The sequence below is a fragment of the Callospermophilus lateralis genome, chromosome 8 (genome assembly GCF_048772815.1).
Source record: "Callospermophilus lateralis isolate mCalLat2 chromosome 8, mCalLat2.hap1, whole genome shotgun sequence".
In the NCBI taxonomy this organism is placed as follows: domain Eukaryota; kingdom Metazoa; phylum Chordata; class Mammalia; order Rodentia; family Sciuridae; genus Callospermophilus; species Callospermophilus lateralis.
The window spans coordinates 84,599,138-84,622,972 of record NC_135312.1 but is presented as its reverse complement, the minus strand read 5'-3'; the positions used below and the strand labels follow the sequence as shown (position 1 = coordinate 84,622,972).

The window sequence follows — 23,835 nt, the reverse complement described above, 5'->3', positions numbered from 1 at the left end:
TATCTGTCGCCAGCTAGCCAGGCTGACGAGATGGGCCAGGTTCAAGGATCTGGCTGTATTAATAACTAAGAAAACGTCAAAAGAAACCACACAAACATGAAAATACCTTTTTCTCAATTGCTGGGGTCAGGGACAGCTCTACGACCTCAAAGATCAGCTCCCACGCTGGAAAGAGGGGTAGGGGGCAAGAGAGGCAAGCAAGAGAGCAAGCACACCCGGAACCCCTCTATTTTGGGGGGAAAGGACATTCAATAGAAAGTTCCACCCAAATAAGGCAAGGGATTGGGTTTCGAAGGGTGGAGTCTTGCTTGGTGTTGTCTTGTGGTCAGCAGGTTGATTGACATCTTGGCAAGTTATGCCCATCTCAGGGGCAGAGCGAGAGGAAAGGCACACATACATCGCACAGCCCAGTCAAGCAGCAGTGTCAGACCAGTCCCCTCATACTGCTGAAATGCGCATAGCTCTCACACACAGCCCATGGATGGCTCATAATACCTGTCAAAGACATTTTTGTCATATTGGTTTTTATTTCTAGCAATTCCTTTTGGTTCTTTCTTAGAGTTGACACCTCTCCATTTATATCCCTTGTGTTTTTGCATGTTGTCCTCTTTTTCCATTAGAGACTTCACATATTAATCACAGTTTTTTAATATGCTAATCTGATAATTCAAAAAATCTGTGCTGTGACCTTCCCCTTCCCCAAATCCCAACATGAAATATAAGCTTGAGTCCAGGTGGCTAATCCACAGCCTCCAGTTCCTCCCTGCTCATTAGAAGACCCTTCTCCCTGCTGTGTGTTGGAATGAGCCCCAGAGGCCAGTGAGCCCCTGTCTAAGCGTTCTCATGTACAAGATGCTCCACCTAACACTAACCAAGAGACTTGACCCATCTCACAGGGTGAATTAATGGGAACACAGACATGGTTGGAAGGAAAATGACAGAGGAATTATACCAGATTAATTGAAAATTAAATTTATAAAATAAATTTGAAATTCAAAAATTATTTAAATGATTTTTTCCCTAAAATATTGGCAAATTTGGATTTGAAAATTCAGAAAATGAAAATGAAATCCACATGAAAGACACTTATAAAAGGAATAAACAGCCATGAAGAAAAATAATAATTATCTCTTTTGACCTTTATTTTGTTTTGTTTTGGTACTGGGGATTGTACTCAGGGGTACTTAACCAGCGATACACACATCCCCAGCCATTATTTATTTTTTATTTTGAGACAGGGTCTAAGTTTCTTAGGGCCTCGTTAAGTTGCTGAGGCTGGCCTCCAACTCATGATCCTCCTGCCTTAGCCTCCCAAGCTGCTGGGATCATATTTGATCTTTATAAGGTGATGCCACAATGTTACACTAGCTTAGGTTGGTGTTTTAACATATAAACAAGTGCCTTTGGCCCTGTGGAAAAGCAGGGCCAAAGGCACTTGTCATAAACTCAGAAAAGCATTTTTTGTTTTCTTTTGAATCATTGCATTATTCTTTCTATTTAGAAAAGCATTTTAAAGACACCTTGACCAAACTCCAGTCAGGCCCTTTCAAGCCCTTTGTTTAATTAGGCTTTAGTCTTAGTCTATATAAACTGCTGCAGATTCTCAGCACAAATGATATGATGCACATATACATGTCTGCATTCCCTCCCTCTTACACTAAGACTTCAACAAACATTGCACAGTTTCTGACAGTTCACAGTTTCATCTCTAGAATAACTCCAGCCCCCTTAAAATGCCTAGTTGGAAGAGCTCAACACTGTCAAGAGAATTTGGTTTGTTCCCACCAAAACCTGGTGATAGGCCAATAGGCCCCTGAAGCCCTCTTAGAGCAGTTACTTTAGATGTTTGCAGTTTTAAACCCTTCTCTGCCCCTTAGAAGTGTACATCTACCACCTGGACCTGTCTTCTCAGGACCTGAGAGCTTTCTTTGAAATGCAGGTATTCTGGGACTTAATTCTTGCCCTGGCTCTGATTTGCTCCAGGCCCTCCTGTCAGGAAGATGTAATTTGTTTCTCCTCTGAATAGGTGCAATGAACAAACCCCATGCCTAGTCATATTGACTCCCATCCTCTTTTGATAAATTTCCACTTTCCTGACTGCTCAGACCCCTGCTAATCTCCCTCCCTATTCTTTTATTCTTCTTTTAAAACATCTAGCAACCTCTATATAAATTGAAGTCGGGTTCAGTTCACTTCATGCTGGGCCCCCATCCCTATTGTAGTAGTTTTTAATAAAAATCTTTTCTGGGGATGTAGCTCAGTGGTAGAGTGCTTGCCTAAAATGTGCAAGGCCCTGGGTTCAATCCCCAACAGTACAAAAGTTAATAAATGTATCTTTACTTCATTAATATCCAGTTCTGTTGGTCTTTATTATACTCCGTGGCTTTGAACAAAATTGTGCCTGTCTGTATCTTCCTTTTGCATTCAGACCTTTTAATTGTCAATGTTTTTCATGGTAAAGAACTTTTGAGTCTTGTGTGGATTTCAGAAGGCTACAAGCTAGTTTGCACCCCTCTGTGACAACTTTAGCCTGGAACATGGAAGAAATTAAAAAACACATCAAAACTTGAAGAACTAGGTGGCAATGGAAGAAAAATAACTCCACAACTATTGGCATGATGGAAAACCAGCCACTGATACTGATTGTGGGACCACCTGTCTCTCCATGTGCAGCTGTTTCCTGCTGCCTGGCCGCTCTCCCTCTGTCTGCTCTCCCTCTTAGTAGCAGGTCTGTCTGCTCTCCCTCTTAGTAGCATTGGTGAACAGAAAGGTATCATCACAGCCTAATTTTATGTGAATTTATAAAACCACAGAGGAGGAAAGATGTGAAATCCATAATCAAAAGAGCACTATGTTAAAAACTCTGAAACTGGGACTCCTGTGGGGGTTGAAAAAAATAATTTTGCCTCTTCTCTTCGTATCTGAAAATAGACCCTTGTAACAAGAGGCAGATTAGGAAAAACAAATAGTAGTTTATTAATGTGTACATTTCATACACACAGTGATTCTCAGAGAGGTGGCTCAGCATTCCTGCCTATATAACATCTTTAACAAAGAACAACATGTTTTAGAAAAGTGCCAAGACAAATGAAAAGGACCCTGAGTCTCTTGGAACGCTAGTAAGCTAGTTAATGGTAGATAAAATCTAGTAAGATTTGTCAGGGAGATCGCTCCAGTGCCATCTCTGGGCTGAAAAGGGTCTACATTTGTCTTTAGTGACCCACCTTTGTTCTGCCTGGTGGAGTGGGGAGGGGAGACCTTTGTAAATCTGTGGCCTGTATTTTGGCAGGCAGAGGTGTCCCCCTGAGGAACTGTTACTGTACAAGGGGCAAGAGGCAGGGCTCTACTGCTGCCATTCCACAGACACTCAAGGGTCAAGTTGGCAGGAAAATGGGCTTCATTCAAAGCCAGCTTTGCAGGAAGACAGAGGGAACTTTTTTTTGTTTGTTTCAAATCACCATCTTCAAAGAACTCTAGGTCAAGAAAAGCTTTTATTAAGAGAACACAGAGTATGGGACAGAAAGCCAGGGCAGGAGGTAGTTTTTATTCTCAGTTTGAAGAAGTTGCTTTTGATTTTAGAGGGAGACCAGAGAGCTTTTATTGTGTCTGCTCGTTACATGCCTTCAGCTTAAAATAATCCTTAAGGCAAAGTGGCACATTTGGGGGACGGCCTAATTTTGATCTCCTACACTCATTTCCCCCCCCCAAATGCATATATGAATTGCCTTTCAGTTCTACATTTATTATGACTCCATTTGCTGAAAAGAACTTACACTTGAACTGCTTTTTACCTTTGTTTACTTGGCTGTACCCTAGCTTCCTTCCCCTGTGGATTCTGACGTAACTATTGGAAAGATGGGGACAGAGAGTGGGATATGGGATGTGAAGTTGAGCTCAGGTATAAAAGTGAGCCCGTGACTCCATAAACCCATAAAGGTGAGGTAGTCATCTTACACTTCCTGTATGTATATTTTTAAAGCAATAGCAAAAGTCATGTTACAAAAGACAAACATAATGAATTTAAATCAACTGTCTTATAATTTATCATTATAGATTGCCTTATTAGGATCGACTAATCAAATTATCTAAAATAGAACAGACCAACACCAGATGCCTCCCTAGGAGGTGTGGTATGCAGATAGCCAGGCACTGGGACTCAGATTGGCTCCTTGGACTCACACAGAAGGAAATAGTGTAGTGACTTCCATCATATTTCCTCCCCCCCCCCCGCCCCCAGAAAAATCAAGCTATGTGCACATGACTGAGATGGAAAGTGTGAAATCCTTGGTTCACAGACTGTTCACAGTCCTACATTTAGAAGACGCTCAGAAGAAAAGAGAACAACACTTGTTGGAGAAAATTGACCACCTGAAGGAACAGCTGCAGCCCCTTGAGCAGGTCAGGAAGCTTCATAGCCTGTATTTGAACACCAGACTGACATTATTGTGCATTATTAAGTGTCCCTCATGTGAGCATTTTTCTGAATACTTTACATATGCTCAGTTTCCTCCTTTTAATTCTCATGAGTCTCAGTTTAGTTTTCTTCCTTATATGCAGATGAAGAAACCGGACAATAGCGATAGACAACTAGTATATAGTCCAGTGTGAACATGAACTTGGGCAGTCTGACCACTGAGCTGCCTGGAGAGGATCAGCCCTGTAAATAAGTAGTATATGAGCTAGGATGCACTACTTGGGAGTGTTACCTCACAGGCTCTTGTTCTGCTTATCAGAATTGAGCCTGGGAAGTTAGCAATGGCTTCCTGACATTTGAGGTTAATCTGTGATGAAAAAAAAGAATAACTGACTTATTTGCAGAGTAGGGTGAAGCAATTTGTTTCAGGGGATAAAAATCTCGTTTTTATTTTTTTTTTAAATGGGAGGGTATATGTGTATCTTGTCCACAAATAAAGTTTCTTGAGATATAATGTTTAATAGTGTTTAAGGGTATTTAGAGGATGCCAGAGAGAGGAACTTTCATTTTATTTTTCTGGATTGCTTATGCACATTTTTATTTTTTGCTTTTTAAAGATATAAAATGAATCTGCACTGAGTCTCGTGTACAAGTGTGCCTCTGGATGAATTCCTAGAAGCAGAGTTGCTAGGTCAAAGAAAATGGGCCTATAATTTTAATTAGGTTTCAAAGGATGACTTCTGGGTTTTCCATCATATGCCCTTTTATACTAGGGTTTTGGTTTTGTTTATTACCTTTATAATTTAAAAGAGAACTATTAATGAACTGATGTGGAAATGAGTAATTAATATGATGTTTTATAAAGTATCTCTCCATATACCTGATCTCTTTATAAAGTAATGCAGGCAAGCACTGGTTCAAATATTGCTCTTGCTTTTTCCCCTTAAGCTGATGCACCTATAAACTGAATTAATGGTCTTCCCCCTGCCCATGCCTTCTAGGTGAAAGCTAGAATTGAAGCTCGCTCTGAGGCCAAAACCAGAGGACTCCTATGGGCTGGATTAGCTCTGCTGTCAGTTCAGGGTGGGGCACTGGCCTGGTTCACCTGGTGGGTGTACTCCTGGGATATCATGGAACCAGTCACATACTTCCTCACATTTACAAATTCCATGATCTATTTTGCATACTTTATACTAACTCGACAGGTGAGTAGTTAGGAAGTAAGTTCAAATATTTTGCAAGGAATTTCTTACCCAAGCCAAGCAATAAAACCTTTACTGAGTACTGCTATCTGGGTCTTCATGAGCTGGTGAATTTTTGTTATTTTCACCAGACTAGATGGAGAATTACAGCACAAATAAACTATATAAAATCTCGAATGAATAACACAAATTCCTCCATTGGGATAACTGTCCTATTTGTGTTCTTCATGACTTCATTCATAAAATAAAATTGAAGTTGCATTGCAAAATACCAAATAATTCATGGTAGTTTTGCCAAAAATCTCCCTTCGCATTTTTTTCCTATTCTTAATTTCTCTTACCAACTTGCTTGCTTGTGAAAGGAGCAGCTGATGTTAAACAAGACTAAATGTTCTAGTTGTGTTGGCTTATGTTTGCTCTAGTAGCCACTGCAAATATTTTTTTTCATTCTTCTGCCTTCCCCTTGCTTTGGTGTTGCTAAGTCAAATATCTTTCCTCAAGAGGCAGTATGTTCATTCAACACATGCTGTTTTCTTTTCTTTAGAATTATACTTACACATTGATTAGCAGAAGGCAATTGCTTCAGTTCTTCCATAAGAAATCAGAGCAACAGCATTTTGATGTGGAACAATACAACAAGTTAAAAGACGACCTTGCTACGGTATAAAATACATCTCACGGCTGGTTATGTTGGGGACCCAGGACTGAGGGAGGGAAATGCAATTGTTGGGTCCTCCTCACAGGCTAGTATCTGGAGAGATTTCTGTGTATAGCAGGACTGGTCCACAAAATGATTGACATATCTGATATTAACTTCACATTCTAGCTTTATTCTTCTGTACTATACATGGGGATAGTTTTAAATGTATGTGAAAATGTCTTATGAGTTTGAAATAGAAAAAATAAAGTTTTCACTAGAAATCTGTTTCTAAGCAAATAGAAAGTAGAACTGTAGAAAGATAAACACTGATGAGAATTTTAAACTCTAAAGGCATTTATTTATGTTTATTTCCCTTCAAGTAGAAGAATTATAGTATTCCTCCTCTCACCCCTTCCCCTCTTTCAGATGGAGAAACGGGCCTTAAAGTTACTTACCCAAGTGTACACTTCTAGAAGGGCAAGTGAGCCTATCAAACTTCAAGCCTGTCAGTTCTTAAGTGTTTTTTTCACCATCTGTTCCTTAGGCAGCTTTTATCTCTGGCCTCCCAATGTACTAACTTTATTCGGATGCACTTCTCAGCACATAACTGGATTTTTCACTTTCCTTAGTAATTTTTTTTAACAAAGTCTTGGTAAAAATATCCTCCCTGTCTTTTGTTTTATCTGTGTCTTTTAAACTATCCACTCTTGAAATTAAAGAAAAAAATTACTAGAATTTGTAAGCCAAAATTAAAGAAACTTTAAAAAATATTTCATATTATCATTATATAGGAAAATATAATAATTTTTTTTTCATTTTGTAGTTTCCCTAACATTTAAACAATCCAAGGCTAAGGAATCTTCTTCCAGCTAGTTTATGGGACACAGCATTTAAGATATACTTGTAAAGTATTTATTATTTTTAGGTAATAAAGTGAAGAGAAAAGGGGAAACTTATAGGTCACAAGAGTTTATTTTTTTAGAATATGAACTGGAAAAAACATTTCAAAGGGAAATGAACTAATATTTTAAAGCATATGGATGAAGTAGAAACCATAAAATCATCTTTTTAAAAAGGATTCATATAAAATTGAAATAACTATGGCATTTGTGCTAACAGTTTAAATACTCATTCCCCAAAGAAGACATTCACTATATAGAATTCCAGGCATTAATGCGGGTTTCTCTTCTTCTCTGATCTTGTGCTTCTGCTTTTTCCCATGACAGGCTAAAGAAGCCCTGAAACGTGTGCGCCATTCTCTCTACTTGAGGATGCCAAGTAGAAGAACTCAGTGAAAAGAATTAATCTCACATTTTTAAACACCATTGGATTTTCCATTTTGTATTGATTTTGTAATTTCCAAACTGGATGTTTTTGAGTCTCATAGTTCATTTTAATTTTACTGTCTAATCTTTTTAGTTAATAAATTCATGTAAAACAGAAGTATTTGTAGAAGTTTTCACTTGACATTCTTGGTGTGTAGATGTTCGTGACTTGTTATTGTAGACGGCCTGTCTGCCTCTTCCAAGCAGCAGCTGCTGCAGTCGGCTAAAAATCCTCACCACCCTGACCTGTGTCCATCCCTTTGTGGAGGCAAAGTAGTCTGTGTGCTTGGCATCCACTTTCAATCTCAGGCTTTGTTTGAAATTGATTTGTCATTAACTCCTTTTTTTCACACTCAGTAATTAGAAGACCTTTATCAAAAAGGTATGTTTTGTCTCTAATTGCATTTGGTATTTTCTGAACTGCAACTGAAATAGAAGCTAAGTATTGCTTTTGAACTAGCAGCTCACATGTCCCAGTTCTCAAAGCCCAAACATTTAATCTTCTTCATCCCAACAAGTTACTATCAGAACAGTATTATTCAAATTTTATATGTTAATAAGAACTAAGCCTTAAAAGTAATATGTTATTCTGTTAATGTGACAGTCAGTGAATGAGTCTGGTGATGGTTGAACAATGTAATTGGAAGTGGAAGATGCTGCCAAATCATGTTTTGCAGGTGTTTATCCTACCATGCCCAAGAATTACTGTGAACTGTATTCACCCTCATAAGTTCATAAACTAGTTCTTGAAGGTTTTTTTTTTTTAAATGGGAGTTAAAGTCATATTTAAAAATGTGGTTATTCCTATTTAGATGAGACAGTAAACATATATAACCAAGAAAAACAAGTCCACTACAATTGCACAAATAAGAATATGACTCAGAAAAATTTAATAAAACATAAATTTCAAGTATCTTATCAAGGAAAACCAATTTACCTAATTCTTAGGTTTCAAAAATATTATGCAATGAGCCTTTATAAAAAAGTCACAAAATACAAGTTAAATCAGCTAAATATTATTGGTAACCTTGCAGTTTACTAAAATAAGAAAGAAAAAATATTTTTTTTATGTATAATAAATTCCTGAGGATTTCTTCTCAAACCCTTTCACCATGTGCAACATGATTTTTAAAAAAAATTTTAAAAGGCAGTTCTCTACTGGGCATTAAGCCTGGAAACATTTTAAACTTCTCCAATTTAGTGATGCTATTTTATGTAAAAAGGGAAATATATACAGAATACATATAGTAAGTCAAAGTGGCTCCTACTTACTAGATTTTGGAGAGAAATGCAGCTTTTTAGTTAGCATGGAGGCAAAGCAGGGAACCTGCTTCTTGCCAATTGCATTTGGATCTTTGCAAAAGTCCACTCGGCGCTGAGAAACCTTCCTATTCACCAGAGTGAGGAGTTCCGTGAACTCTAAGGAGGAGCCATATTTTCCCAGCATCTCACACAGATCTTGAATGTACCATGAGCCATTCACAGTTTCTCGATGAGAATAATATCCTAAAAAAAATTTTTAAAAATTTAAAAAAAAAAATGAAGAAAAAGGACACTGTAGTTTTCTCTCTTTCAACTTGAAGTGATTGAAAACTACCCACTTTTGTAGTTGGATGCACACCTATAATCCCAGAGACTCGGAAGGCCACGCAGGAGAATCACAAGTTCAAGACCAGCCTGAGCAACTTAGTGAGATTCTATATCAAATGCAGCTCAGTGGTGAACACCATTGAATCTAATCCCCAGTACTGGGGGGAAAAAATAAAAGCACTTTTATGATTAATGGTACAGAAGCGTGTGTTCCAAATCCTTGGAAAAGACTAAGTCATGTCCATGATAATGTTTTGAAATTTTTTCTGTTGACTATTCTCATGTAAGAAAATATATTATTTCTATATTTCTATTTTATTGTTATTTCATTTTTGTAGTACTGAGGATTGATCCCAAGATCTTACACATGCTAGGTAAGCACTCTATAAGAGGTACATCCTCTGCCCCTTTTATTTTGAGGCAGGGTCTTGCTAACTTTCCCAGTTCTCCTGGAACTTACCACCCTCCTGCCTCAGTCTATGAGACAGACATGTACCACCAGGCCCAGATAATTCTAGTTTTATATAAATGAGGTTATTTCTATATGATTTTCTCCATTAGCTTAAAAAAAAAAAAGACCCAAAACTCAACATGGTAGCTAGTGATCTTAAGGTGCAAAATAAGACATTAAAATCAGTAACTATAGTAGCAAAGAAGAACTGCTATAAAACATTTTCAGCAATGCTTTCCATGGATATTACCACAATGGCATTAGCACCATCAATCAATGAGATCAGGCTGCTAGTATTTGGTATGATTAGACTTGTTTTGCTCGCCATAGCACTCAGGAACAATTCTTCTATAAAGTATTTTACTCACTCGTTTTCTACTCTATGCCATGTGTTAGATCACTTCTATGTCTTTGTTGGACATGGTGGTTGAACCTCAAAGCCCTGATCCAACTCCAATCTGAGACTTAGGACAGCCAACTCTATGTTGTAAAACACCCACTCACCTTCTGCAACAGAGTAGCACATAAGGAAGTCTGCTCCAGCAGGCAGCGTGTACATGGAGGCAGCATCCACCTCAGTTACATTGTCGAGTTTGTCCGTCTGATGATCCACCACATCCAAAGGAGTTACTGGCACATCATGCTGGTTTCCCCGACACGCCTACAAAGCAGAGAAAGAAACCACCTTCTTTATCAACTGTTTCCTTCCCAGGACTTAACATTTAGAGCAAATGTATATAAATCAGCACCTCTCATATCTGTAACTGAAACCACACTATGAATGGCTGAAAAACTGTGCATTTGGGTTTAGAGGGGACCAAGGGAACTAAAGCTGACCAAGTTTAGTTCCCCTTACATGTCCTTTAACTGACGTTTTAAAAGTAATTAGTATCCCCAAGTACACACCAAACTGTTGAAAGGTATACACTGTAGAGAAGGAAAATGCATGTTACAGTTTTAAAATTTCTTACACATTAACCACATCCATAGCACCAAGAGTCACATTCTATTAAATGTTATAATATTTACCTAATTTTTAAATCAGGTTATATATTTCCAGATGGTGTTTTCCTATTGGTTGGCAGCCATCATAACTTGTCAGTAGTCAAAATGATGCCCCCTGACCTAAGAAGAGCCTGTCATCATACCTTTCTTTTGTTCTCACTTTTAAGTGAGGTTACAAATCTGCCTCTACTAATTCTGACTCACTCAGAAGCTAACCTTAAATTCTACTCTGAAGTATTATAGGCTTACTTGTGTCCCACTCCCCCAAATTCATATGCTGAATTCCTGGCCCCAGTACCTCAAAATGTGCCTGTATTTGGAGACAGGGCCTTTAAGGGGTGATTTAGAATGAAGTTATATGGGGGCCCTAGTCCAGTATGATTGGCATCCTTTGAGAAGAGATGAGGATACAGACACACACAGAAGGAAGCTCACGTGAAGACACAGGGAAAAGATGGCCATGTATGAGTCAAGGGGAAAGGCTCAGGAGAAACCGACCCTGCCAACTCCTTGATCTCAGTCTTCTAGTCTCCAGAACAGGAAGGAAAAGTTCAGTTGTTTAAGCCACAAAGTCTGTGGTGCTTAGTTACGACAGCCCTATAAACTAGATAGTGACCTAACAAGATTCTGTCGTACCATTTAAAGTGCATCAATTAATTTTGAAATGGCTAAACAACCACAATCATCAAAAGAAACAGTCCTGAGTGATTTCAGAGTTGGCAGATAAACAGAAGATATCCCTAACATTCTATTTTTACAGAGATAAATTGTAGTATTAAATACCAATAACTTGATGAAATCACGTGCCAAGTTTAAGGCCAGACTGCAGCATAGTGAGACCCAGTCCCAAAGAACAAAAACAAATCTTCTGTGGGAGGGCTCTCCTCCTCTAGTAGCTCGTTATTTATTTCCAGTTCTGTTTCGTTTAGAGTTGGCCACTCCCCTTTTCATCAGTCATTTTTTCTCTTCATTTTTCTGTTCAGGGCCATCCTCCTCAGCTCATTACCCACCAGTATCCTTCAAGTTTTACATTCATTTTCCAGGCTACATTCAACATTGGTAAACTCACCTACTTCCATGATTTCTGTTACCAACCATTTCCTGATTACTCCCAAGTTTACTTCTGCAGCCCAGGCCACTTGCCTAGGTTCTAGGTTCTAAACTTGTGTCCTCCACTCTGTGACAGACACACACTCCAGTGCACTGTCCAAACCATCCTTAGCTTTTCTTATAGCCACCTCCATCTTCAAGGCTTTAGGGCAACATGTAGTATCACTTGATTCCATGCCCTCTAGGCCATTCATGAAAATACAGAATTGTAGCACTGGACCATCAGGTTTCCATATCCTATCACCCCAAGTCCTGCCTTTTTTTTTTTTTTTTTTTTTTAAATACTGGGGATGGAAACCAGGGACACTTAATCACTAAGCTACAGCCCCAGCCCTTTCTATTGTTTATTTTTTATTTTGAGACAGGGACTTGCTAAGTTACTTAGGGCCTTGCTAAATTGCTGATGCTGATCTCGAACTTGTGATCCTCCTGCCTCAACCTCCTGAGTTGCTGAGATTACAGGTGGGGCCATCAACCTGGATGGTTTCCTTTTTTTTCCTTCAAAATTACTGATGTGCCAAATGATATTATTCATGCCCCCAAATATTTTTATCCTTAAATCCAATTTGGCAAGAAGGAAATAATCCTGGATTTAGTGGGCACAGTGGTGCATGCCTGTAATCCCAGTGGCTCAGGAAGATCGAGAATTCAAAGCCAACCTCAGCAAAAACAAGGTACTAAGCAACACAGTGAGATACTGTCTCTAAATAAAATACAAAATAGGGATGGAGATGTGGCTCAGTGATTGAGTGCCCCTGAGTTCAAAAAAAAAAAAATCCTGGATTTAGGGGAAATAGGAAAAGATCAAGGCAGGCTAGACTGACACTCTCTATTCTCATATTCTCCCCACTGTCTTATGTGCTCTCCAGCTCCTGCGGACCAAGTTGAGTCTGATCAGGCTGCTTTGCCTGGTCATGTCAAAGAGCAGATCCTTTTCCAGCAATGCTCCCTCTATACCAAGCTTGGCCAGAGAGGAGCGTATATTTTATATCATTTCAAATGTTGATCCAAATACCATTTCATTTGTAATGAAGACACCGACCATATTAAGAAAGAAATATCATAGCTCAAAGTGCAATTCTGACTGACCAATTACCAGAGAAAGATACTTTCAAAATTGGCTTTTTTACAATCACATGTACTGAACCATAGATTTATAATTAAGAGGATAATATAATTAGTCTTACCTGAATGATAAATATCTTGGGTTTTCCAACCAGGCTCTTACACTTGTCTCCTTTGAACAAGCCAGTCAGTGTCTGAATATCAATTTTGTCATCACGTGCATAAATGTGATTGCCTTCGCCGTGGCTTAGGAAGACACATAAAAAGCAATCGGCATCTACATGGCTGGAAGTTGACACTGTGCAGGACCCCAAAAATGCATATAGAATTGAGCACAAGATATTTGTTGTCTACACATAAAAATTCAATAGTAGAAGAAAGATAGTCATGATGAGGGGGACTTGGTATTCTTTTTTTTTTTTTTTTTTGATACTAAAAATTGAACCCCAGGGGCACTTTCCACAGAGCTACAACTTTAGCCCTTTTTATATTTTGAGACAGGGTCTCACTAAGTTGCTTAGGGTTTTGCTAAATTGCTGAGGCTCACTTTGAACTTGCCACTCTTCTGTCTCAGCCTCCTGAGTTGCTGGAATTATAAGCATGTGCCACTGTGCCCAGCCTGGTATTCTTTAATAAATGTAAAGAATCTGTAATGAAATAATTTATTTTAATCTTTACTTAAATGGGATAATTTATACCAAATTGTATTTTAAAAATGTGAATTACTGGGCTGGGTGTTTGGCTCAAGCGGTGGCGCGCTCGCCTGGCATGCGTGCGGCCCGGGTTCGATCCTCAGCACCACATACAAACAAGATGTTGTGTCCACCAAAAACTAAAAAATAAATATTAAAATTATCTCTCTCTCCTCTCTCTCTCTCTAAAAAAAAAAAAAAAATGTGAATTACTGAAGTTCAAAGAGATTGACCAAATTTCATTAGCTTTTCTTAAACACAGAATAATGATGCATAAAACGTAAAGAAATGATGGTGACATCTCTTCCTTTAAGATTGAAATTGTTCTGATAATAAATTAAAAGTTTTTTTGAGTCAGCAGAAACCTTCCTAGAGCAGACTGGAAAGATCCAGAAACTACCTCTCAACAACTGCCCACATGTGGCTGCACCTCCAACACAGGCATGCTCTGTCTGTACCACTGAGGGCTTCCAGAAGAATTAAGATGTGAGTCAATGAGCAAAAAGAAAACCTAGTAAGCAGCCAGTAAAGTGATTTGCAATTTAATTACAAGTCTGAAGAAAGTTTGAAATAATTATAATACAAATATTCTAATAGCCCACTAGCAAGTAAGTTGAAAACCCATGACATACAGATGGTTATAAGTTATATTACAATACCCAATGAATAATGATGTTGAGATATAATATTTGCAAATCAACACATATTGCAAATATTTCATAGGCAGTGAAAATCTGGGGTATGAAAGGAATCAGTTAAAAATGAACCTTCTGAAGCACCAGTATCTGTAGAATTTGCATTTTAGACTTTCACCACTGAATTTAGAGTTCATTCATTTCTAGAACAATAAACTGTAACTAGTGATATGCTAAATATAAGCTTCAGAGGCAAAGTGATTTGTAAGGTGTCTGGACTTAGTGGGTGATATAGAGGGGCATAACCAAATACCATAATCGATACTAAATTATTAGCACTTTTTTGCCACACAGTAATTTATATTTGTCTTTACAGATAGTATAAAGTCCCATCAGAGGAAGGTGAGCTATTTTATAACAAAACTACCTACCCTCCTGAATTCTGAGCATCAGTTCTTCTGCTTTAAGATCATTAAAGCATTTCACTTCAAATCCTAGATCTGAAAACCTGGTGATATATTAAATTGAATATTAGCTTATGAGCATTTTTCAGTTGTCAAAATACCCTTTCTTCTGAGGAGTCTATACACATTTTTTTATGACATGCAAATCAACTTTTCTTAAGGGGAAAAGAAAAAAATAATAATGATGGTCGTCCTTGATCATCCACTATCACAAAGGCTTTACATAATGACAGCCAATTCAATTTTAAATATTGCTACCTGCCATGCAAGAATGTTGGTAACAATGCAAAGTCTGCTAACATTTAATAGAACAGGAGAAGGAAGATAACTCAGGCAAGCGCTTTAGGAAAGTATTCTTTTGGGAGGGATTTGTTTCCTGCTTCATGAACTGTGGCCAAGTAAGGCCTCTGATTTGTTATCAATGCTCATGAGTTATGGTAACAATTTCCGTTATCACTTAATTGAATTGTGTCATCTGGACACACACAGCAAACTACCTGCGAGTAAGGTTCTCTCTGTCTGCACTGGTGCCTCGCCTCTCTGGCAGCATCAACTGCCAGTAGAATCTCTCGTGATTGAAGATTAGAGCAAGTCCTCTCCTCTTGTGGTCCATTTTGTACTTCTCTGATGGATCAAACATTTCACTGTTAATGAAAAATTTAGAAAGCAATCACTTCAAGTCATATCAAATCGTAAGCCCTTCTAAGGCCAAGGTCAATGTGTAGATAGATATCTGCTGCTTCCACCTGCCAGGCTGAAATTCCACTGGTGTCCCCTGAAGAAGGCTGGACTGGCAAGAAAAGTGCTGAACTACTTCTAGACCCATCAGTAGGCCACAGCCATGTGTCATCCTGAACACCCACCCCAACCACTTGGCTTGGATGTCCTCCCCCCACCCACCCCCACCTTTAGCCACCAAGGACAATAGTCTGGTTCAAGGCCAAGCTCTAACACTAGGCTCATATAAGTTATTAAATATTTTGAACATCACTCAAGGTCCTCTAACAACCAGGGGCAGCAACTAACCCTCAGATCTATAAATCAACTCCTCAAAGACTAACACTTTTAATATACTCAGCTCTATGTATGCTCTAGCTCCCAGAATCCATTCTTGCTTTTACTCTGCAGGATGACCATGACTAACAAAGAAAGAGAATGAAACAGACCCCCTTTGAAATTAAAAGCTCCAAATTGTTTTAACTTCTGAACTTCCTCATGCTGAGGACAGAGGCCAAGGAAATTTAAGACTGACATGTTCTCTGATTAACATAGCCTACTTACTTTGACAAGTATATATATCACCTGTTTCTATAAATCGTAACTGTTTCTGTGGGACTGCAGAAAAACAATGTTACTGTTTCTCCCCAGTTTGATCAAACTGCATAAAATTCATTTTTCCTCTTCCATCCTTTGCCTATTTATTATGCAAGTGGTTGAATCCAGCCAACTCGGATCCACACAGGATTCCTTGGCTTGGCTGCCAGTAACAAGACCTTTATTTGAGAAGAACACACTTTTACCTTTTATAGTAGGCATCTATTTCTGTCATGTTTTGTTCCCCACCTGTTAAAAAAAAAAAAAAAGTTTATTTTTGTTAATTATTTTACTTATACTTTTTGATTTATGGCAGAAAAGCACAGCAGGAACTGCTATCCCCTTTCTAACTTATAAACTTTAAGACCTTTAGAAGGGAAGAAAAACTGCTTAGTAATAAACAAAGGAGCTAAAACAGTGCAATGCTTTCTCACAAACTCTTACCTGCAAAATAGCCAATCATCTTACAGATAGAAATGGAGAAAACTTTTCCCAGATGCATGCACCACAAAATATGCCTAAAGTCATACAGTTCTGTGATGATGGGACTCAAATGAAATATGTAATTGCTTTGTTGTGTAGAAAATGTTTTTACAAATATTTTCTGAAACAAACTGAATCCTACCAGAGAACGAAAATCCAGGTTGTGGTCAACGCTGATTACCCTTCTAGGTGGAAGAGGCAAAAGTTTGGGTGGAAGAAAGGAAAGGTAAGGCCTGTAAAGGCTCAGATCCTGGCTCTCCTGAATGAACATCAGCACTGATAAAATGGGATACAAGCACACTCCCCTCTCCACTCCTGATGCCACTTCCCCACCTGTGGGCAGCTTTTCACTGCATCCTTTCCTACTTCCTGCTCACTAGAGCAGTGCTATGTGATAGAACTTTCTCTGTTGATGGAACTGTTTTGCATCTGCAATGACCCATGTGGTAGCCACTGGCCACAAGTGGCTATTAAGCATGTGAAATGCAGCTATTGCAACTGAAGAACTCAACACTCTCAATTAAATTAAACGTATTTTTCTCAGGGACTCATTGTGTTACCCAGACTAGCAGGGAACTCCCAGGCTCTAGGAAACCACCTACCTCAGCCTGGAGCAGCTGAGAATGTAGGTACTACAGGCTTGCACCAACCACCCAGCTCTCAATTAATTTAAATATAAATAGCCACTTGTGGGCAGTGGCTTCAATACAATAAGTGTAGTACCTTCTACAATAATGAGAGAATAAATTTGCAAAAAATATTATCATGTAGAAAGACACACCTTTTGGCTGCAGCAGAATGACCCTAAGGCATGGACTCCTACCCAAGATCCTACCCTCCTACCCTCCATCCTAGAGGGTCTCACCAACACCTAATTGTACTAACCTCACTTTTCCCTGAAGAAACACCCTGAGAGTGAAAGTTGGGGAACTTGGCTCAAGTTCCCTTTGGCCTATCCCTCCTGGAATTAACCCAAGTAATCAGACCCAAAGGAGACCTCACAAAGGCATTCATTCCCCTGTCCCTAAGTCAGATTTTTCAACCTGCCTCAGAGTTCCTGGTGTGGATGTTAACTTGCAGGTTTCTGGGTCCAAACCCGAATTTGTAGAATCAGGATCTTGGAGGCATGGAATGACAATCTGCATTTGTAACAAGGTGAGTTTTACACCAGAGAGCTAAAAGCAGCCTCACCTTATCATCTCCACCCTTCCAAGGTGTCCTTCAGAGCGGTTTCCCACAGATAAAATAGCTTTTCAATCTGATCTCACCATAGGGAATCAGGTACTTTCTACTCCATGTACTGCTCTGTGGAAATAATATAGGACTTTGTTTCTCCCACATTCAAAAGCTGTCTTGCACCTATTTTCTTTAGATAACTTCACCTCTTATCTTTTACACTATGAAGACTCAATTGAGGGCTGGAGTTGTGGCTCAGCAGTAGAGCGCTTGCCTAGTATGTGCGAGGCCCTGGATTCGATCCTCAGCACTACATAAAAAAAATAAATAAAATAAAGATATTAAAAGAAAAAAGACTCAATTGAATCACTATCAACTAAGCGAATGAAATTCATGTTAGAAAGTCAACCATCTTTCTCACCCCCAAGAATTCTGCACAGCTTGGAAAGTACCCAGTCTCAGTGTTGGTGGAGGAGGTGGCAGACCCTGTAGCTCATCTGCCCAAGTAGCCACTGAGTGCTGACTCTAAGGTAGCTCAAAGTGTACCTGAAGGAAGCTATGCCAAATGGCCAGTCATCAACTAACCCAAGTCCCTGAGAGTGAAAGTTCTAAAGATGAATTGTTGTTTTTTTTTTTAATATTTATTCTTTAGCTGGGCACAATATCTTTATTTTATTTATTTTTATGTGGTGCTGAGGATCGAACCCAGGGCCTCACACATGCTAGGTGAGCACTCTACCACTGAGCAACAACCCCAGCCCGGGAGATGAATTCTTGACTGGCTATTTAAAGCTCCTTTTTCAGAATTCTTCAAAAAGGAACTTCACAATTCTTCCTAAATGGTATAACTTAAGATGTGGGTTTCAGTTGTCTTGAATATTTCCCTCTTTTTAGTCAAGACCTATAGATTTAGGAACTGCTAGTCAGTTTTAAGTGCTCAAGAAAATCTGTTTAAAATGGCATCCGATTTCAAGGTTAACAAATCAAACAATCTCAGCAAGGGATTTTTTAAAAGTTTTTTATGGCCAAGTACAGTGGGGCACACCTGTAACCCAGCAACTCAGGAGGCTGATGCAGGAGGATCTCAAGTTTGAGACCAATCTGGGCAAATTAGTGAGACAGTATCTCAAAATTAATAATAATAATAATAATAATAATAATAATTATAATTATAATTATAAAAAATTGGGGGCAGTGGTGCTCCCCTGTAATCCCAGTGACTTGATAGACTGAGACAAAAGGATTGTAAATTCAAAGTCAGCCTCTGGGATGGCAAGGTTAAGCAACTCAGTAATAAACAAAATAGGTCTGGGGAGGTGGCTTAGTGGTTGAGTGCCCCTGAGTTCAATCTCTAGTACCTCCAAAATAGATAAATAATAAAGGGCTGGTGATATAGCTCAGGTGGCTGGGACAATAATCATGATGTAATAATGTTCTCTGTAATCTGTGGTTGAGCACCCCTGGATTCAATCCTCAGTACTGTGAAAGAAAGTAAGTTAGTTAATTAGATGTTGTTAATTCTATAGGTGTAAAAAGAAACTCAGCTTTGGAAACTTTGGTTCTAATCCTGGTTCACTTCAACCTTCGCTTAAATTTGTTTTTTTTTTTTTTTTTTTGGTACTGGGAATTGAATGCAGAGGTACCCAACCACTGAGTGAGTCACATCCCCAGCCATTTTTGGTACTTTTTTAGAGACAGGGTCTTGCTGAATTGCTTAGGGCCTCACTAAATTGCTGAGGCTGGCTTTGAACCTGCCATCCTGCCTCAGCCTCCAGCCACTGGGATTACAGGCATGTGCCACCATCCTGAATGGCTTTAATTTAATTAGCACACTGTCCTATAATACCAAGTAATAACCAGGGCCAATGATCAATCTAGTGAGCAGCCAATCAGCCATAGAGACATATGTCAAGATCTAAGTTCCAACACATTTCTGGAGTTGATAAACTTTAGCCACAGATTCCAGAGAACGTAATACATCATGAGTACTATCCTGGCCACCCTGAGCAATAAGAACAAGCCATCAAAGCTTCCAAGAAGGGCACACTTAACATCCTTATACTACCCACTAATTTTTTTAAATGCCTAAAACTATAAATTACTTTATTGACAAGAGAACAAATTTTAATGAGTTGCCCTATATGATGTATAAATTCCTGTTCTATTTATTCTGTATCTATTTATCAAAAATGTTTCCATCATTAAACCTTCTCACTTCTCCTTTTCTGTTCCACCATAATGTAACTCCTACCTCCTTGTTTCTTAAGTCAGATTAATTTTTTACAAATTAACCACTCCTTTTTTCCTTCACCCTAATTTCATAATTGCTTCAGATAATTCTACCAGCTACCATTGGTCCTTATCTCACCCAGCTACATAGCCATAGGAATAGGGAAAGTGGAACTGGTCTGCTCAAGGTCAGAGCGCTGCAGTTAGGATTGAAAGCCAGGTGGAGGTGGATTCCAAAGTCTCTGCACAACATCACCAGGCTCCCTCCCACCAGAGATGGAACTACTACCTTCCCAAACTAGATGTACATTCTGTCGTCTAAAAAAACCTACCCATATTCTCCATCAGCCACCTGTTTGCTAACTCTACATTAAATAAACCACCCTGGGCCTAGAACTCACTGGAAAAGCAGGGGTGGAGAAAGGAAGCAGGTGAGAAATCCGAAGAAAAGGATTGGGGGAAGGGTGGCAGTGACTAGAGCCCAGACATCCTGGACCCCTACTGGCTTCCCACTCAGCTCCTGGCTCCTTCCCTCCGTTCAAAAGCTGGTCCGACCAGTCCAAGGTCACTAACCCCACAACCACGGTGACTTTTACAACTTGCCCCTGGAGTAAAGCTTCCTTTATGCAGCAAAGAAAGCTCCGAAAAAAGGATGCTCTGCAACCGGCTGTGAGCGTTTTCACCTTTTTAAAAACGATGGCCAGGCTTGAAGTTTCTAAACTTTACCAGAAATAAAATGAGTGACAGAAGAACGTCCTGAAGCACGATTTGCAGCTGACTACTTTGTAAAATAATAATAATAATAATAATAATAATAATAATAATAATAATAATTGTGGTTTCCATCCAAACCGTCCAACAGTAGCAGGTTTCCTGGAAGCAGGAGACCGGGAGGATGCCACGGGTTAAGCCCAGGCAACCCCAGGGGCCTCTGCCCGGGCACCCGCCGGCTAACTGTGCTCCCGCAATACCTGTAAGACCACTTCTTTTTACTTCAAAGTGAACAAACAAGTATCAAAAGTTGACCTGTAAAGTTAACTTTTCACAAGGCCAGGCGTCGGGTGTGCGGGTCGCAGCCTTTTAAAGTTTAAATGGCCCCGACGCCTGGAGAGCGATCCCGGCGGAGGACAAAGGCGGCAGCAACACGCCCAGCTCCGGGCGCCGCTACAGAGGCTTCAAGAAGGCGGTGCCCGGACCCCAGGGGGTTCCCTGGGCTAAAAGGCAAAGCGGGCCCCACCGCACCCGAGCGCTTGGCCCCCACACCCGCAATTACGGGAGGCCGTCCAGCAAAACCGGAGAAGCCCGTGCGCCCTCGGGTCTGCACACGCGCCCCCACCTACCCGGAGCCCCTCGGCGCCCCCCACCTACCTGCTGGGCTGGGACCCCAAGACCCCAGAGGCGAGCTCATAGCGCCCAGCGCGCTGCCAGACGGCCGAGCGTCGCGCTTCCTGGAGCCCCGGGCCGCGGCGCCGGCCCCGCCTCGCCCGCCCCGGCCCGGCCCCGCCTCCGCCGCCCCCCGCGCTTCCCTCGGAGTTGAAGCGCCCTCTGGCCACTTCCCGTCGGTCCCGAGCTCCTGGGGCTGTGGGGCGGGGAACTGTGAGCCACAGATTCTGACCAGCTTCTAAGGCGGGAGATGAACCTCGCCCTGCGGAAATCCCCGTTGCCACCCTGAGGACCCACGACGGCCCCGGGGGCCAAGGCCCAGGCCTCCGCAGATCACCTCGGGGAGCTCAGCCCGCCCTCCCCCAGCCTCCAGCGACCGCTCTCCCCGGCTCCCTCCCGGTAGAGGGCGGCCTCTGCGCTCGTTCACACAGCAGCCCTTCCCGGAGCCTGACTGTGCAGGGCTGGTAATAAGCAATTTAACGCTTGTCGTTTGTCCAGTGGACGTGGATAAATAGGACCAGAGGCAACTCTGGAGGGCCCACTTTTTTTTCTACTGGTGCATCGTGGTTGTACATAGCGATGGCGTTTGTTGTTACATATTCGTACCTGTACCCCATATAACATTATTTGGCCAAAATCACTCCCCAGAACTCCCCCTGCCCGCTTTCCTCTGTTCTACTGATCTCTCGTTGGTTTTCATGATCTCCGCCCCCAACAAACCTTTCTTTTCTTTTTTTCCTCTCTAGCTTCCACAAGAGTGGAATGACTCTTGACTTTATGAATTTGACTTATTTCGCTTAACATGAAGTCTTCACGTATCATCCATTTTCCTATAAATGACAGAATTCATTTTTCTTTATGGGTGAATAAAACTCCAGTGTGTATATATATGCCACATTTTCTTTACCCCTCATCTATTGATGGACGCCTAAGCTTTGTTTGCTAGTATGAGTTGTGCTGCTATAAACACAGGTATGCGTGTATCGCGACAGTACGGTGACTTTAATTATTCAGGATAGATACCAAGGAGTAGTATAGCTGGGTCATATGGTGGTTTCATGCCTAGTCTTTTGTGGAACCTCCATACTGATTTCTATAGTGATTGTTCTAATTCACAATTCCACCAACAAAGTAAAAATGTTCCTTTTTCTCCACATGCTATCCAGCATTTATTGTTGTTTGTATTCTTGATGACTGCCATTCTAATTGGAGATGAAATCTCAGTATAATTTTGATTTGCATTTCCCTTATTACCAGTGATGTTTGAATATTTTTCATATATTTGTTGGTCATTTGTATTTCTTCTTTTGAAACATGTCTGTTTAATTCATTTCCCCGCTTATTAATTGGGTTGCTTGGGCTTCCCCCCCCCCCCCTCTTTTGATGGTGATGCTTGAGTTCTTTATATATTTTTATTAATATATAATATTATTGTATTAATCTTCTGTCAGAAGTTAGTAAAAATTTCCTCCCATTCTGTGGGTTCTCTCTTCACATTCCTAATTGTTTCCTTTGCTGTGCAGAAACTTAATTGATGCCATCCCATTTATGAACCTTAGCATTATTTCCTGAGCTTCAGGGATCCTATTGAGAAAGTCGTTGCGTATGCCTGTATGCTGGAGTGTTGACCCTACATAGTTTCTATTCTAAATTTTCTGGTCTAATTCCTAGGTCTTTGTTCCATTTTGAGTTGATTTTTGTGCCAGATGAGAGATAAGGGTCTAGTTTCACTTTTCTACATGTGGACAAAACAATTTTCCCAGCACCATTCGTTAAGGCTGTTTTTTCTTCAGTGTATGTTTCTGGTCCCTTTTTCAAGGATCATAGGTTTATCTGTCTTCTGTACCCTTGTTCTATATGTCTGTTTTAATGCTAGTAGCATGCCATTTTTGTTACTGTAGCTCTGTAGTATAACTAAGGCAACTACATTTTCAAGTCTGGCTTTCATGGCTAGAGCTATGCAGAATTTGAAGGCAGAGTATGTGTCCTCACAAATTAAGTGCTATTGAAACAATGTGCATATTGTGGCATGTAAATAGAACAAATTTAATTTAGCTCCTCCTTGCGTGGTTGGCCAGCTATTGTGTAAGTTACTTCAACTAACAATTCTTTCATGTGAGATGAAAAGATGGCCTCATTGTTTTGCAATTCCTGTGGACCTTGTCATTTAAAAAGTAACCAATTTAAGATAGGAGGGGATTAAAATGTGTTAAGTCACCATTTCTTATACATTTAATGAACATATAGGATGCTTAAGTATAAGGGATCCATCTCATGTTATTCTATTTTGAGGGAGAGAAATTAAATCTAATGTGATGACAACTTGCCCTATACATACTTGTTTCAAAAGTCTTGGGCACTTAAGAGTGTGAAAATAAAGAAAGGTTTTTATTCAAACTAAGTCATTTCCTGTTCATTTCATTGTGTACATAAACTATTTCAGAGGTCATATAGTGGTGTTTGGGTTGTTCTTTGCTGGAAAAGCCAATGTATCCTTGAGTAGGAAGCCCTCATTAATCATTTGAACCAGCAGCACCAGGTTGCTTCACCCCAAATTGCTCTAAGTTATCTCCTACCATTTCAAGACTGATGCAAATCAACGGATTACTAGCTACCATGTTTCTTCAAATCATTTCCTCCTAAAGGTAAAAGGAGTT

At 40.0% G+C, this 23,835-nt stretch overlaps 2 protein-coding genes across 4 annotated transcripts in view; one reads left to right on the top strand and one right to left on the bottom strand.

Moving 5' to 3' along the window:
* The window catches only part of Mcub (mitochondrial calcium uniporter dominant negative subunit beta), a 110,996-nt gene extending 103,337 nt beyond the window's left edge, over nucleotides 1-7,659 (top strand). Inside the window, exons 5-8 of the mRNA XM_076864774.1 lie at nucleotides 4,238-4,398; nucleotides 5,416-5,619; nucleotides 6,161-6,277; nucleotides 7,483-7,659. Of these exons, the coding sequence (XP_076720889.1) occupies nucleotides 4,238-4,398; nucleotides 5,416-5,619; nucleotides 6,161-6,277; nucleotides 7,483-7,551 (551 nt within the window). The 3' untranslated portion in view covers nucleotides 7,552-7,659. The remainder of the gene's footprint in view (nucleotides 1-4,237; nucleotides 4,399-5,415; nucleotides 5,620-6,160; nucleotides 6,278-7,482) is intronic.
* Nucleotides 7,210-21,260, bottom strand: Casp6 (caspase 6). Of its 3 annotated transcripts, none has more exons than XM_076864775.1 (7): nucleotides 21,164-21,260; nucleotides 16,114-16,156; nucleotides 15,091-15,237; nucleotides 14,561-14,637; nucleotides 12,925-13,100; nucleotides 10,127-10,283; nucleotides 7,210-9,087 (listed from the first exon to the last, which is right to left on the bottom strand). In XM_076864775.1, the coding sequence occupies exons 1-7, from the start codon at nucleotides 21,201-21,203 to the stop codon at nucleotides 8,846-8,848; spliced, it is 882 nt and encodes a 293-aa protein (XP_076720890.1). In that variant the 5' UTR covers nucleotides 21,204-21,260; the 3' UTR covers nucleotides 7,210-8,845. The 3 variants fall into 3 exon arrangements, with proteins under 3 accessions (XP_076720890.1, XP_076720891.1, XP_076720892.1); XM_076864776.1 differs by having other exon boundaries at nucleotides 16,108-16,156; nucleotides 21,164-21,178; XM_076864777.1 differs by lacking the exon at nucleotides 14,561-14,637 and having other exon boundaries at nucleotides 12,925-13,048.
* Between the last annotated feature and the right edge of the window lie 2,575 nt (nucleotides 21,261-23,835).

Bases quoted from the DNA above. Each gene is read 5' to 3' on its own strand.
- Casp6 (XM_076864775.1), bottom strand. From the start codon at position 21,203: ATGAGCTCGCCTCTGGGGTCTTGGGGTCCCAGCCCAGCAG. The intron at 16,157-21,163 runs GTAGGTGGGGGG...TTTTTTTAACAG, and splicing joins TTGGGGTCCCAGCCCAGCAG to GTGGGGAACAAAACATGACA. The intron at 13,101-14,560 runs GTAGGTAGTTTT...GGTCCTGCACAG, and splicing joins GATGCTCAGAATTCAGGAGG to TGTCAACTTCCAGCCATGTA.